The sequence below is a fragment of the Cydia strobilella genome, chromosome 8 (assembly GCF_947568885.1).
Source record: "Cydia strobilella chromosome 8, ilCydStro3.1, whole genome shotgun sequence".
NCBI classification, from domain to species: domain Eukaryota; kingdom Metazoa; phylum Arthropoda; class Insecta; order Lepidoptera; family Tortricidae; genus Cydia; species Cydia strobilella.
Genome location: NC_086048.1, coordinates 18,533,268 through 18,548,259, shown reverse-complemented (window position 1 = coordinate 18,548,259; position 14,992 = coordinate 18,533,268). Strand labels below are relative to the sequence as shown.

The 14,992-nt window shown below is 36.2% G+C and overlaps 1 protein-coding gene across 1 annotated transcript in view; it reads left to right on the top strand.

Annotated features, from left to right (window-relative positions):
- The first annotated feature begins 722 nt into the window (after positions 1-722).
- The window catches only part of LOC134743410 (membrane alanyl aminopeptidase-like), a 363,156-nt gene continuing 348,886 nt past the window's right edge, over positions 723-14,992 (top strand). The window contains exons 1-5 of the mRNA XM_063676800.1: positions 723-1,358; positions 6,384-6,557; positions 12,458-12,775; positions 13,216-13,405; positions 14,521-14,777. Of these exons, the coding sequence (XP_063532870.1) occupies positions 892-1,358; positions 6,384-6,557; positions 12,458-12,775; positions 13,216-13,405; positions 14,521-14,777 (1,406 nt within the window). The 5' untranslated portion in view covers positions 723-891. The remainder of the gene's footprint in view (positions 1,359-6,383; positions 6,558-12,457; positions 12,776-13,215; positions 13,406-14,520; positions 14,778-14,992) is intronic.

Here is a 14,992-nt window from a genome sequence, read left to right as displayed (position 1 = left end):
TACCCTTTGGGTACGGAACCCTAAAAAGGAGAGTTATGATGTTTGAACTATATAATAACTATAGGTACCTATCTTCTATATTATAAGATATATTAATAAATCCGTTTATTTTTAGAAACACATTACAACGTACCAAACATACCTAATTTAAAAAAAAACATTAAAATTTGCAGCAATTTAAAAATATTTGATTTACTGACATTTATAAAACATTAAAATATTATAATATGTCGATTGATTCGCCTTTCGTGCGCGAGTCGAATAAATTTTATAAAAAAATCTAAAAGGCGTAGGTACTATTTGATATATAAAAATGTATGTTTTTCAAAACCTTTTAGCTATAAATTCTTCAAGTGGGGTTTTGGCATCAAAGTGAAAGGTTGAGCGATTATTCGAAAACATAAGTTATTAAGTTCTAAAGCAAATTGAAAACTTAAAACACCAAATATATAGTTCCAGAAAATGTATTTCAATGTTACGTCCTCTTACATAAACACTGTGGTTTCCTTGACCCGTCAAATGTATCCGATCATAACAACAATTTACATAAGCGACTGTTTATTTAGGTTTCCGTATTTCCCCCGTTACTAAGAATGAGAGGGAACTCAACGTGGACGCACCTATGTCACGAATTCGTTCAAATATAGACCACTTTGAGCCCAATTTACACTGAACCGCGGGCGATACCTCACGATCCCCGCTGACGTCATAATCACGCGAGGTTGAAGAGGAGAGGGAGCTCAAATTAAACTGGTTTTAATTCCCTGGCGCCAAGCTTCGATCCGAGAGCTCTACTCTTCGCAAAAAGCACTCAACGGCGCGTAGCGAGCGGACGTTTCCGATCACCGGATTTGGCGCGAGTTTCGAACGTCAGATGTTCCATTTTCAAAAATGATTCGCGCGTTTTTCTTTCTGTTCTTAACGGTATCGGCTAGTGCTGTACTGACAACTGTTAAAATCGACGAAGAATGTTTGAACTTTACTGTGTACCCAGTGCAATACGAATTGACGATTATACCGAAAATATATACGACTCAATCTTTCTATTATAATTGTGAGTTAGTTATAACTGTTATAGCTAATGCTCCACATGTTAGGATGATCGAGCTGGACGCTAAAGATTTGGGTATAGAGTCAGTGAATGTTTATAAGGATGGTTACGATATAATTAGTAGAAATACGCCATTTAATCATGATACGGAGAGGGGTAAATTGTTCATTTACCTCAGTGAGCCGTTGAGAGAGTACAAAGTTTACAACACTCGATACCAGATCAAGATTAAGTTTAGGAAGAATGTGTTTTACGATTCTTCGGGAATATTTGCTGTTAAGTATGACGACGAAATGGAAGGGATTAAGTAAGTACAACCTATTCATTTACTCAATACTTTTAAAAAATTTTTTTCGTTATTTTATAAGCGCCCTTCACAAAATCCACATCATTTTTCATAGCCTCACAAAAGCATCAAGTACCTATTTATTTTTAATTAGTTTATTTTGTCTTTAGATGTATCCTTAAATAAACTTAATGCAAGATAAGCCAAAGTAAATGACATAAATTGCCGCAACTTTAGTTTACAGTTTATGCACTAGTTCTGATTATAAATTTGTTATCATAATATTATATGTTAATAAAATAAACTGGACGATGTTCAATAATGTTGGGATAATTTTCGTGGATAAATATAATAATATATATTTCAATGTTTTTTGGGTTACGAAATATTAAAAGTTATTAACATTTTAAGTGACAGAGATAGACAAGAGATTAAGAAAAAGCACCAACAGTGAAAAGAAACAGAAAACAATTCGTCACCTATACTCTAAATCTAGATTTAAGTAACTTACCTACTTCATGCATTTTAAGTTTTGAGATAAAAAATAGGCAATATTTTTTTTTATCATAAAATATCTTGTACTTAAATTGTACCTAGACTTATAGACACAAATATGAGCCACGTCAACACTACCATTATTATTCCATTCACATAAATCTAAAAATAAGGATACAAATTCTTTGAACTGTATTGCTTGCAATCTAGGCCAAGTTTAAGTTTGCCCACAGTGATTCGCACTTCTTCTTCGATGTTGACATTCGCATTTGCAAAAATACTTTATAGAAAATAGAAAGTTATGTCAATATTATATGCTTAATCTGCATTTAGCACATTTACACATTCATCTTTTTCTAATTTAATTTCTTATTTTTTTATCAACAAATCAAATAAATAAGAAAAGTTGAGAGGAGACCAACGCAAAATTAGTTTTCGTATTGAATTTTTACACATTAATTCATATCGTTTCTAGACCTTATATTTGACGTATCTTAAAAGTTCGAATCGAAGTATTAAGAATCCATGACACTGAAAATTATCTCACGGCCATTGTATCAACAAATAAGCAATTGGCGATAATGTAATGATCCACTTATCTCAAACAATGTTAACCCAGTGGTCAGAGCGGGCGACCTCCCAGCCCACACTGGCCAGGCATGCCTTATACGATAACGATATGCAGATAAAACTATCAATTAACGTGGATTAGTTAATATAAGAAGGACGACAATACACAATACAAATATGGTAATACCAGGCTTGGCTCACTCCGCGATTTCGTCGCGTCGCTACAAGTACATGCGGCCCACACCAATTTTGGTGTCTAGCCATAGTAGTCGCTGCGCACCGCAAATTGATTGATTAAAAATAACTTTAAAACTGTACCAGGATACACATTTGACAGTGGGAAGAAATATTTTCCCTTTTTTTGGACATACTTATTAGTGCAAACTATTCTGGTTTTGGTGGCAAAATACCACTAAAAATATGTGGACTAAATAAATCGCGGCTCTAAACCTTTGCTTGACTAAAGAATAATTCGTACTGACCGTTGATGAAGAATCTGCCATTACTCATGAAAATCACAAATCACAATACACCACAATCACAATTTACTCACATAACATCACATTATCAATACACTGATTTAAAACTTTCACGATTTTTACACATTATTATTAATAAACCAGGATTTAATCACTTTTCGAGGTTTTATGCCCATGGTTTCGAAAAAGACAATAGGATCACAGTATTCATTCATAATACGTTTTTCACTGAGTTTTAATTTTCTTTTCTAGGTATTAATTTTAACGCGACGGCCTTCCCGCTCGTTTTATTATGAAATTTATATTTTTGCACGCACAAAATTAAATTAGGCTGTTTTATTATAGTTCATTTTCCACGCGAATTCTGATATTGCATGGATATTTTCATTGGGCATATTTTTTTATTATTATTTATAAACCGGCCAGTATTTCGCACCATCGAGGTTAAATGACTTAACGTCATCACGGAGACGTCTTGTCTGTAATTTGCTATACAAAAAAGTCTGCGAAGTTTTGCGGGGAAGGGGAACGTCAAATGTATACGTGACGTCAAAATAGCCACGTCAGATAAACGTCAGTCCATACATTGTGTCATAGAGTAACGTATATATCATTGTGTATGACCATTGGCCGTCTATTCTACAGAGGGGAACGCCTGTTAATGGCTACTCCGTTTGGTTATATCCTCTAAGTATTCCACACATTGTCCCAGCTTTTTGTCATGGCACATGCAAACCTGGGGTCCGCTTGGCAAGTAATCCCAAGAATTGGAGTAAACACTAGTTTTTACGAAAGTAACTGCCATCTAAACTTCCAACTCTGAGAGAAAACTAGGTCTTATTGTGATTAGTCCGGTTTCCTCACGATGTTCTCCTTCACCCAAAAGCGACTGATAATTATATCAAATTATCAATCAATCAATATATTTTATTTCAGACTAATGTCCATAGTGTTAGTGTACATTCCCTTTAGCCTATGTTAGTTAAACCTATACTAACTTATAATAACTTATAAACTAAGCCTCTGGATCCCATATGTACACCGTCCCAATGCTTCCAGAAGGCGCAAGCAGGCGACTCTAACACTAGTCGCACGAGGCTGTTGGAACTGTCTCGCACGCGACGCATCAGGGAGGCAGTTCTTTTGCGTATTATTATATATATTATATATATAATTATATATATTTACATAAGTTCCGGAAAACACATTGGTACAAGCCCTGGCTTGAACTCCTTACCTCCGGATTTATAGTCGCACCAATAGTCTACCAGCGGACCAGCGCTCAAGATAAATGCCTTATAGTGAAAATTACAAATTTTAATAATGTACAATACAGTGATAATCTGATAATATTACCTATCATCAATCAACACCTTAAAACGCTACTGTTACATAAACTAATTAATACAATCACCTTTTGTTCCAATAGCCCATAAAGGATGACATAACTAATTACCCATATAACCGTCTTCGTTTTCACGGTTCGTTAGCGCCCAAATGGGGACATTGGGTATTGTCTAAGTGGCCTTGCAGTGCGTTCTAGACATTAGGGTTGTGCCATGTTCTCTGTTTACCATGGGAAATATTCTCAAGCAAGAATGTTTCCCATATAAAATGGAGAAGGTTCTCGAGAACGGCACCACCCCATTGGGTAAGCAAGCCTTGCTGACAACGGCAGTGTGAATAATAAACTAGAGATCATCTGAGCTAACTACACCGGATCCGACTTAAACAGAAGTGAGCGAGTGCCATTTTAAACGTCATATTTCCATAGAAACTTGACGTCAATATCATTGCCACACTTTTTCATAGCTAATGCTGTGTCTGAGCATCTAGAGTTGTGTAGGCTTGTAGTTGAAACTGTATGTACATGTTTCCTTATATATTCACAACCCAAGATTTATATATAAGTAATAAAAATCGATCGCAATTCAATTAAAACTTAATGGCATTATCAATCAATGACTTACTGTAAAGGTCATGATTTTACATTTAAAAAAAATTGTTACGCTTCGGAAATAGGTACATATTTGAGACCTGGCTTAGGCCTATTTATTTTTTATTTTTTTATGTTTAATATTATAATATTACACTTGCAGATTTGTCTTTCAGCCTTTACACTTTTGCACCTTACTCCTTTCTAATAAGGTGAAACATGTACACTTGTACAGTCGCCATCAGATATATCGGAGCGGTCGAGGTGCTCAAAAATATCTGAACACGCACTCTAACACCTTGACAATAGAGGCGTGTTAAGATATTTGTGAGAACCTTGGCCGCTCCGATATATCTGATGTTGACTGTACCAAACATAATCTTTGACTTTGACTGCAAAAGCGAGCATGGACGCAAAATTTAAACTTCACACATAATTATAAATGTACTAGCGACCCGCCAGGTTACACAAAACCTTAGCAAATAACACACTTACACCTTCCTCAAGAATCACTATCGATAGGTGAAAACCGCATGAAAATCCTTTCGGGAGTTTTTGATTTTATCGCGAACATACATACATACAAACATACGCGGTGGGCGACTTTGTTATATAAGGTGTAGTGATCTAATTTTGAATGTAAGCAAGCTTATAAACCGGGCCTTCTTTTGCGAAAGTACCTTAAAATATACAGGTTGTCCTTAGCTATTGGACACACCCTGAAATCCCACGTAGGGTTACTTCTCAGGAATGCTCTAACGTTAATATTTTTTTAATTAGAACAAAAGATAAAAAAAATAATTTTCATACAAAAGTTATTTCCAATAATCGACAACAAAAAGAAATATACTGTATTAATCATTGGCAGTGCTTTTGACAATTTGTTCAATCAATCTTTATGTAGAATGGCTCCATCGATACTGTCGATGATTTCGCCAACGTCAAAGTGGGATCCACGTGGGATCGAGTTATATTTCTCCAATCTTGATGTAAATCAGCCAGTGTACGGTAAAAGTATAATTAATACAATTATGGCCTCTAGGGCTCTATCCAGATACGGTTAGAGGTAGAAATACCAAATGCTCTTAGAGCACGACGTTGTTCGGTAGTTGTGTTATCATTAGCTCTTGTATTAAGCGATAGCAGGACTATACAAGGGCCACGTGGAGCTACTTGGCGGTGACGCCAAAACGGTGGATAAACTCGTATCTAGATTAATTCTTTATTATCCGCACACGTCTTCATTAGTTTACTGCATAATAAGCTATCAGTATTACACTTCAAACAACGTTAATGAGCAAAAACAAAAAAATAATCCCGACTCGATGTCGCCAAGATGGCGGTCGACAAGCAACTCCGACAATTTGTTCGAAATAAAACAAATAAATAAAACAAACTTAATCAAAAAGGTCGAAGAAGGTTTCATACTATTTATTTATTACTTCAGGAGCTATTAACACATAAAGGTTTACAACTTCTAAATACCCTAATGCATATGTACATTTCAGCTGTGTCTAATGGACAGCCTGTATACAATCGTTCAAGCACTACTTTGTCTTGTCACAGATACATGCTCCTAACGCGTCTGTCACGTGGCCATGCGAAGTACTTCTTCCCATGCTTCAGCAACGAGCGTTTTGAAGCAGTGTTCAAGTTCCGAGTGAACACGCTAACGGGGGCTCATGGCATGCAGTACACTAACACCAGCCTGGTTATAGCCCAGGAGCAGAGGAGAACAACGTAAGTAGTTTCATGAATAAGACGACCAGTCGGTAGTGGGTAGTGTCCCTGCCTATGAAGCCGATGGTCACGGGTTCGAATCCCGGTAAGGGCATACATTTGTGTGATGATGATGACACAGATATTTGTACCTGAGTCATGGTTGGTTTCTATGTATTTAAGTATTTATATATTTATTTACAGGGTGGCAAAAAAATAAGTGCATTCCCGTTGCCAGGGAGGTTTTGGGATTATACTGAGCAACTTTTACTATGGGCCCAACCCCGAAATCGCGAAAAAAATTTACCTTCCCATAGAAAATGGACCAGCCAGAATTTTTTTTGCGATTTCGGGGTTGATCCCATAGTAAAAGTTGCTCAGTATATTCCCAAAACCTCCCTGGTAACAGGAATGCACTTATTTTTTAGCCACCGTGTATATCTTTGTCTGAGTACCCACTACACAAGCCTTCTTGAGCTTACCGTGGGGCTTAGTCAATTTGTGAAAAAATGTATAATATTTATTTATTTTATTATTTATAAGATAAGGTTAGAGCGTTTGAACCGCCAAAAACGTGAGATAAAGTTAAAAACCGGCCAAGTGCGAGTCGGACTCGCGTTCCAAGGGTTCCGTAGACTCTCGCGCCTAGAAGATGCTGATTAGAGAGCGGATTTGATATAGCGATCTCAATATTAATATGGATATGATTAGTTTATTATTTTTTCTACACACAAAAATAACATACTTATCGGAACAAAAAAGTAAAAACCTGTTTGGAAGCTTTTGTAAATATTGGGTAAAAATTATGATGATAGTAAATAAAAAGTTAATAAATATAATAATAGTATATCCATATTAATATTGAGATCGCTACTTCAAATCCGCTCTCTAATGCTAATGATTTTCGCCAATCTTCTCCGAGACCACGGGGACAACGCCGTCCTCGAAACGTCGGAGGTATGGAATGAGCTCCCTGCCGAGGTTTTCCCGAGGGGCTACAATATGGGGGTCTGCAACGCGCATGGAATATCTCTGGTGTTGCAAGCGTCCATAGGCTACGGTAACTGCTTACCATCAGGGGGGCCGTATGCTTGATTGCCACCGAAAAGATAAATTTAAAACTTATTTTACGCGATTAAGTCCCGCCGTTTTGAATAACAATAAGACTAAAATATTATGTAATATACTTATTTTTACACATGATACTGTACCGAATAATATTCTTTGAAAGGTAAACATACAACAAACACTGTCAAACATGATCTTCATAAAATTAAGTGTATGTCGGCAATCATCAAAACGTGATCATTAAATAATACTGGTAATTACGACCACCCCAAAATGGTCAACAGTTGAATGCGAACGTGCACGCTCTACCCAAATTTATTGTATTCACATTTGGTGTTGAAGTACCGTCAGAAGATTCATTCGTAAAATATCAAATCGTAACATTTTCATGATATTGCAAACCATTGTTTATATTATAGATATTGTTTATAACTAATTTTGTTGTTTTAGCACAATAAACAATATGCCTACACATACGCACACAAACAAATATTATCGGTCCGAAAGCCGACGGGGGGCTCCAACATGGTTGAATTTATCGGAAGCGCCTTTCGGATATCGGATGAGAAAAACAGCTGTAGGAATGCCATAATATGGCATCAAGTCCGCCTTTTTTCCGTTATCTATCGTTTTTTAGTAATAACTATTTATTAAACAAATAAATAAATACAGAAAGACACATATGCCTCACATTTTACTTTCATCCGACATCCGATATCGGATCGGGCAATTTAAAAACGCTCTTAAGTGCGAGTTCATACATACGTTTAGTAGCAGCAGAGCAAATGTTTCATACATTCACTAATCAATGTGTAAATCAGAGGCCTCAATACAAAAGCTATATTTTGTAAGTTGTACATTTTAAATTTAATTAATAATATTTTGGGGGACTAACAATATATTTGGGGTGTTACACAGATCAGACATTACACAGAATTACACAAATAGCATTTCTTTAAATAATGGCATAATTTGTAATTTAAATAAACACGTTCTGCAAAAAATTGTAATATTTTAGCACTTAATATTATATTGCCGTTACTCGTATATTTAGATCCATAAATCTATCAACTTCATAAACCTAAATACCACTACACTAAATTTAGAGGTGAAAATGTATATGCATTTGTATTATATTTTTAATCATTACACTACGAAATGTAATCATAACATAACGAATAAAATACCACTTTTGTTATCGTTTATTTTGTTATGGTCTGATCATTAATTACATCGCTAACCAATTAGGTATTAATTATTGTTAAGTACTATGATTTTATTACTAGGTGAGTTATTTATTAAACAGATAATACAATATATTACGTATTTTGTCATGTCCATTAATTACAATTTGCTGACCATACAAACGAACACACCGCGATAATTGACACCGGCGATGCCGCAGCCGCTGCGACATCTCGTCTTGGACCGAATATGGGCAAGTGACAGCAAATACGAGTATTTGGCCACAAATAGACGACCGGTCTGGTCTAGTGGGTAGTGACTGCCTGTGAAGCCAATGGTCCTGGGTTCGAATCCCGGTAAGGGCTTTTATTTGTGTGATGAGCACAGATATTTGTTCCTGAGTCATGGGTGTTTTCTATGTATTTAAGTATTTATATATTATATATATCGTTGTCTGAGTACCCATAACACAAGCTTCCTTGGGCTTACCGTGGGACTTAGTCAATCTGTGTAAGAATGTCCTATAATATTTATTTATTATTTATTTAAATACTAGTTAAGCGAGCGCATATTTATATATAGGTATAAATTAAATGTTATAATGCAAACATAGTTTTTCTTACATCTTAGTGTTGGCTATGGATGTGGATGTCAAAAGTGACGTTTCTGGTTTAAGACATGTGACTTCTGACCCAATAAAATCATACCTATAATAAACTTTGATCGAATTCTTAAGTCCTCGGCAAGCTCGGCCGAATTTCACTTTCCCATACAAACGAAGTTTCGCTGTCATATTAAAAGTACGGAGTTTCGTTCTCGTTTTAAAATGTGTTGGATTGTAATGAAACTTTGCACATACAATGACATGAGGTATATCTAGGTCTGTAATTAGTTTATATAGCTCTAGTATATAAAACAAACGAAATAGAGCAAAAGCAAGTTTTGTATGAAAAACATAAATTCGCTGTAGTTTTTTCTGTTATCACAATCAGAAAGCTATTGCTTTTATTTTATAAAATCATATTTGTTAAGCTTTTATGCAAATTGCAAATGTAAAGCTTTGTAATTAAGTTGCTTCTAATAAAAGACTATTCTCAGATAATTGTAAATTAAAGATTACGATCGATATCAGTTACGGTACTTGCGGACATGAATCATTGCATAAATGTCCAGTTGTATTTTTAAAATTAAAGTATTGCCTTTGATGTGTATAGTATAAATCTAAATAATGCTCGTAAATTATGTTGTAAAAACACACAATAAGAAGTACTAGCAAAAGGGATTTTTTGGACACGTACAGTCAAGGTCCTAAATATGTATACATTCCCAAAAATTTAAAAATATGTGTGCGCTCTTACACCTTAGAGAATAAAGTCGTGTTCACATATTTTTGAGTCATTTGTCTGGATCGATATTTTTGCCTTCGACTGTACGTCGTTTAATACAAAGACAGTTTTGTGTAGAAATGTAAAATATGGCATAATAGTTTAGTTTAGTGTAATAACAAGTTAACCTGGAAATCGATATATTAACCTGCTTGTACTTCCCTAAAAAAATCCCTAAAATTTGAATAAGTATACGTACTATGCACCGCTAGATGTTGAACTTCTTAAAAAAAACCGGCCAAGTGCGAGTCGGACTCGCGCACCGAGGGTTCCGTACATTTTAGTATTTGTTGTTATAGCGGCAACAGGAATACATCATCTGTGAAAATTCTAGCTATCACGGTTCATGAGATACAGCCTGGTGACAGACAGACGGAGAGACGGACAGACCCGTTTTTACTCTTTGGGTACGGAACCCTAAAAAATGAAAGATTGTCACATCTTAACGCGGCTTAATAGTGCAACTGACACTAATCTTGACATAAATCCGATCATACCCGTGGGAGCCCGTTCACTTAGCAAGGGAAAGTCGGAGTTTTCTATTTCCGTCCAATATGGTCATATGGTCAGTCGCACTTTAAAGTAGTTGACCAGTTTTTGTGCGCCAGCTATGTTTGACGCGTCGCGATTATCAGGCCGATTCGTACCTACACTGACTTCAGAGTCATATTTGAATCATGTTATCTAGTTATCGTGCGTCTCGCCCGTGCCGATACACACCTACGGATTATGAGCGAAATGCACGATAACTAAAATATCATTCTGATGTCACATGTACATTCGAGTTGGCTTGTTTGTTTGACGCACCGCGATTATGTCTGCATTTTCTCTGTTCATTTCATTCGTTCCTATAAATGGTAGGAAAAGATGATTGCCGGATGGCATTTACAAGGCGTTTTTTTTAAATAAGTACGTAGTAAGTAAGTAAGTAGTGTACGATAAAGTTTCATAATAAAAACAATGTTAATAAAATAGTAATTTGGAATAGTTTGTTTTAAAGATTGCCAAACCTTTGAACGTGTCGTCGTTTGCGGCGCGTCATCGTGAACTTATCGCTGATCACAGTGTACCTGGTCACAGACTTTAATTGCTGATCCATCTACGTAATGGCTCAACAATTAAAGTGTACGAAGTTTAATAATAGGGAATATTACGCGAAACTCTGCGTAGGGGGCGCTAGGCCGCTACTACCACAATCTGAGGGTCTATCGTGAAACAAGAAAATTTCCTTATCTAACATCTTTGTCACTCTTGCATATTCGAGCGAGAAAGAGGCATATAGTGAATTTTGCCAAACCGCCTTGATGCATCAATGTCATATTTTATTATCTCTGAAAACTTGTCAAAAACCTGTTAAAGGTATAGTATGTATAAGTTACTCTATGGTTTACTAAAAAGGCTATACCTGCACTCTGGTGGCAGAACATTGCAGTAATATCCCCTATTGGACTGAAGCCGCGCGGCAGTAGTAATAGAAGACGTCCTTGGTAATTTAGAAATGTCCTAAAATGTAGCCTTTTTAACTTTCGTAATGTCCAGAGAAAAGACACCGGTTTTCCCGATTGTATTAGACCCAAAAATATCGTGCGGATTTGTTGTGTTTACTATAAATTAAAAATCCATCCATCACAATATGGTTGGTTTAATTGCATTGATATGAATTGTCAATAAAGATGAATTACGGAAGTATTTACGATTCGTAAGACTATAAACCATAATCCGTGCAGAGGTCATTTAGAAATAACAGCGAAGGCAGTGCAATGTTAATGCTACCATGGTAATGAAACAATGAAACTTCTAAGAGTACAAAAATCTTAATCTAGATGTGTGTAGGATTCTAAATCACTGAGACTAATAAATCAAAATCTTATATAAATAAAAACAATGGGATTGCGTCTCCTGATGAGGAATTTCGTTTAATATCAGTGAGGTAAACTGTTGATGACACTACAACCTTAATTTAAAACTAAAAACAGTTTTAAATTAAGGTTGTAGTGTCATCAACAGTTTATTCAATTATTTTATGTAAGTCTCCTAAAAGATTAAAGTTTTTTGAGACTTACACAGTATTTGTGTCTGTTGATGACACTACGACCTTAATTTAAAACTGTTTTTATTATTTTATGTAAGTCTCCTAAAAGATTAAAGTTTTTTGAGACTATTACACTGTATTTGTTAAAAAAAAGTTTAAAAAGTCCTTAATAACGTATCTGCATATCCTACGCACACTAAATACATTTTTACATTTTAAATACATCTAAAAGTATTCCTTTTTCATTTCAGGGACAAAGATGGCTACATATTCATCGAGTATCTGCCTTCACCTCAAGTATCCTTAAACGAAGTCGGTTTCGTCTACTCACAATTCTCTAACTCCTCTATCAGATCAAGAAACTCTAATGACACCATCGTTATCTGGGCGCCTGGTCCTTTCCTCGTGCAATACAATTATATCCTTAAATTTGGACAATCGATTATGGAACTTATTCACGACTACGCTGGTATTAATAGGAATATAACAACTGGACCGATAAATGTGGTGCCTGTGCCTTCTAATTTGGATGGATATGAAATAGGCAGTTGGAATCTTTGGACTAATGGGTGAGAGACTTTACAATGTCACTTTTATAATAAAAGTTAGGTTTAGGAACGCTACCCTTTAAACAATACAAATGAATCTTATCTAACATTTACTTTATTTCTTTTATGCATAGGGGGTCAAGGACATCTGCAGTCTTTTGTAGGTACCATCAACAAAATAAACTAATCCTTTTTTACTGTAGTGCCTTTAATACATTTGTATTTTAATACTCGTGGAATCGTGGGTTCTTATGATTATTACTTCTTAGTTTAAAATTTATTTACTAACTTGGCTGGCGCGATAACCCAAAATGAGTTTTGACCTTCAACAGAGCACGTCATTTTGCTTGGTCCTGCGAGGATTCACGCCAGATTTCGCCGACGCCGAGCTCGTGAAAATCTACCTCCACTCTATCTGCCCATCGATACTTACTGAACGTTTTTCAATGTTCCAATTTCAGCGATTTCAGATTAAAATACCAACCAGAACTCATCAGCATCCGTCAGATCGAGAAGATGACGTTCGACTTTACCCAGCAGCTCTGTCGGGTGTGGCTCGGTAACCCAGGAGAAGAGCGGCGGACAAGTTGGAGGGAAGAGTGGTTTAAGGAGGGCATGGCGACGTACTTCGCGTATTACTTCTTGGGAAAGGTAGATACATCGTCTTATAATGCATCTCTTTTTTTTATTGACACCTTTTTGCCTTCTATACATACGTACAGTCGCCATCAGATATATCGGAGCGGCTGAGGTGCTCAAAAATATCTGAACACGCACTCTAACGCCGTGACAATAAAGGCGTGTTCAGATATTTGTAAGCACCTTGGCCGCTCCGATATATCTGATGGCGACTGTACCAATCGAATCAATTACTTCAAAATGCTAAAATAGTACATTATTGTCGAGGCTCGGAAGTAGCTACTTGCTGGCTGAGGATTCGTTTTAAACGGACGACCTTGGGAGTCCGTTTAATTGAATCCGAAGCCAGCAAGTAGCCTTCCAGCTGAGTCATATATAGTGCTTTTCTCAAAAATGGCGCAATAAATATAAATATAATATAAATATTTTACAGAAGCAACGTTCTTATGTATATATTTTCACAGAAAAAAGTAAAAAGATTTGCTTTGCCGCCTTTTTATTTTTAAATTAAAAATAGAAGTGTATTTTTCTGCTGAAAATACCCCAACCTATTTGAGACACCTAAATAGTCGCGGTACCAACATTATAATAATAAGTACTGATCATCTGTTTGGCTGTTTAATGGACCCATGCCTTCATTTGATAATATATGGCCACTTCAACTTTTTAAAAGTTTGGAACTCAACAAATAATGGAATTTATATGCAACATTGCAGTCCCGAAATCGAGACTGCAATGTTTTTAACTTTTTAATTTTTTGACTCACCATAAACTACGCACTTCGCGACCTACTTTTTAACCAGCAACGTCGACTTTGCCGTCCATTTTTGAGAAAACTCTTTTACTATGTTACATCTGAGGCTTGAATTTATGATTATGATTATGAAAAGAATTTAAAAAATGTTATATAAAAGGAAAAATGCAAAAATTCAGCGCTTCGGGCAAGACTCGAACTCAAATAACATATACTAATCTATGCTTGCGGCCTTTCAACATCGGCCAAATTGCTCTTGACCAATTGAACTACCTTTCCACGTATCTTTCCACTCCTTCCTTTTAACGTAAGGTTATGGATGTGCTATTTGATTAGATTACAATAACGAAGCAATTTTCTTTTTTTTATCCAGTACCACCAAACCGGAGAGCACCAATCAGGCTGGCCCTACGGTTTCTACGGGCTCGAGTCAAGACATAACGCCATGAGCGTAGATTGGTACCACAGCACGCCAGCGCTCATCAACTTCAACAGAACATTAGCTGTCGACATTCCCAACAGACATAAGGAGTTGGTAACTATGAAGACGGCTGCTTTGCTATGGATGGTGGAGAATTGGATTGGACCGGAGAAGTTCCATGCGGCGCTGGTGAAATATATTAATATGAGGTGAGTTCCGCCATGAGCGTCGGCTGGTCCCTAGTAGCAAAATGACGTCAGCGACGTCATAGTGACGTCATTTATACGTCATAATGACGTAACCGACGTCATAATGACGTATAAATGCTACCTGGGGTACTACAGCACTCCAGCGCTCATCAACTTCAACAGAACACCAGCTGTTGATATAGCCAGCAGGCATGAGGAGTTGGTGACTATGAAGC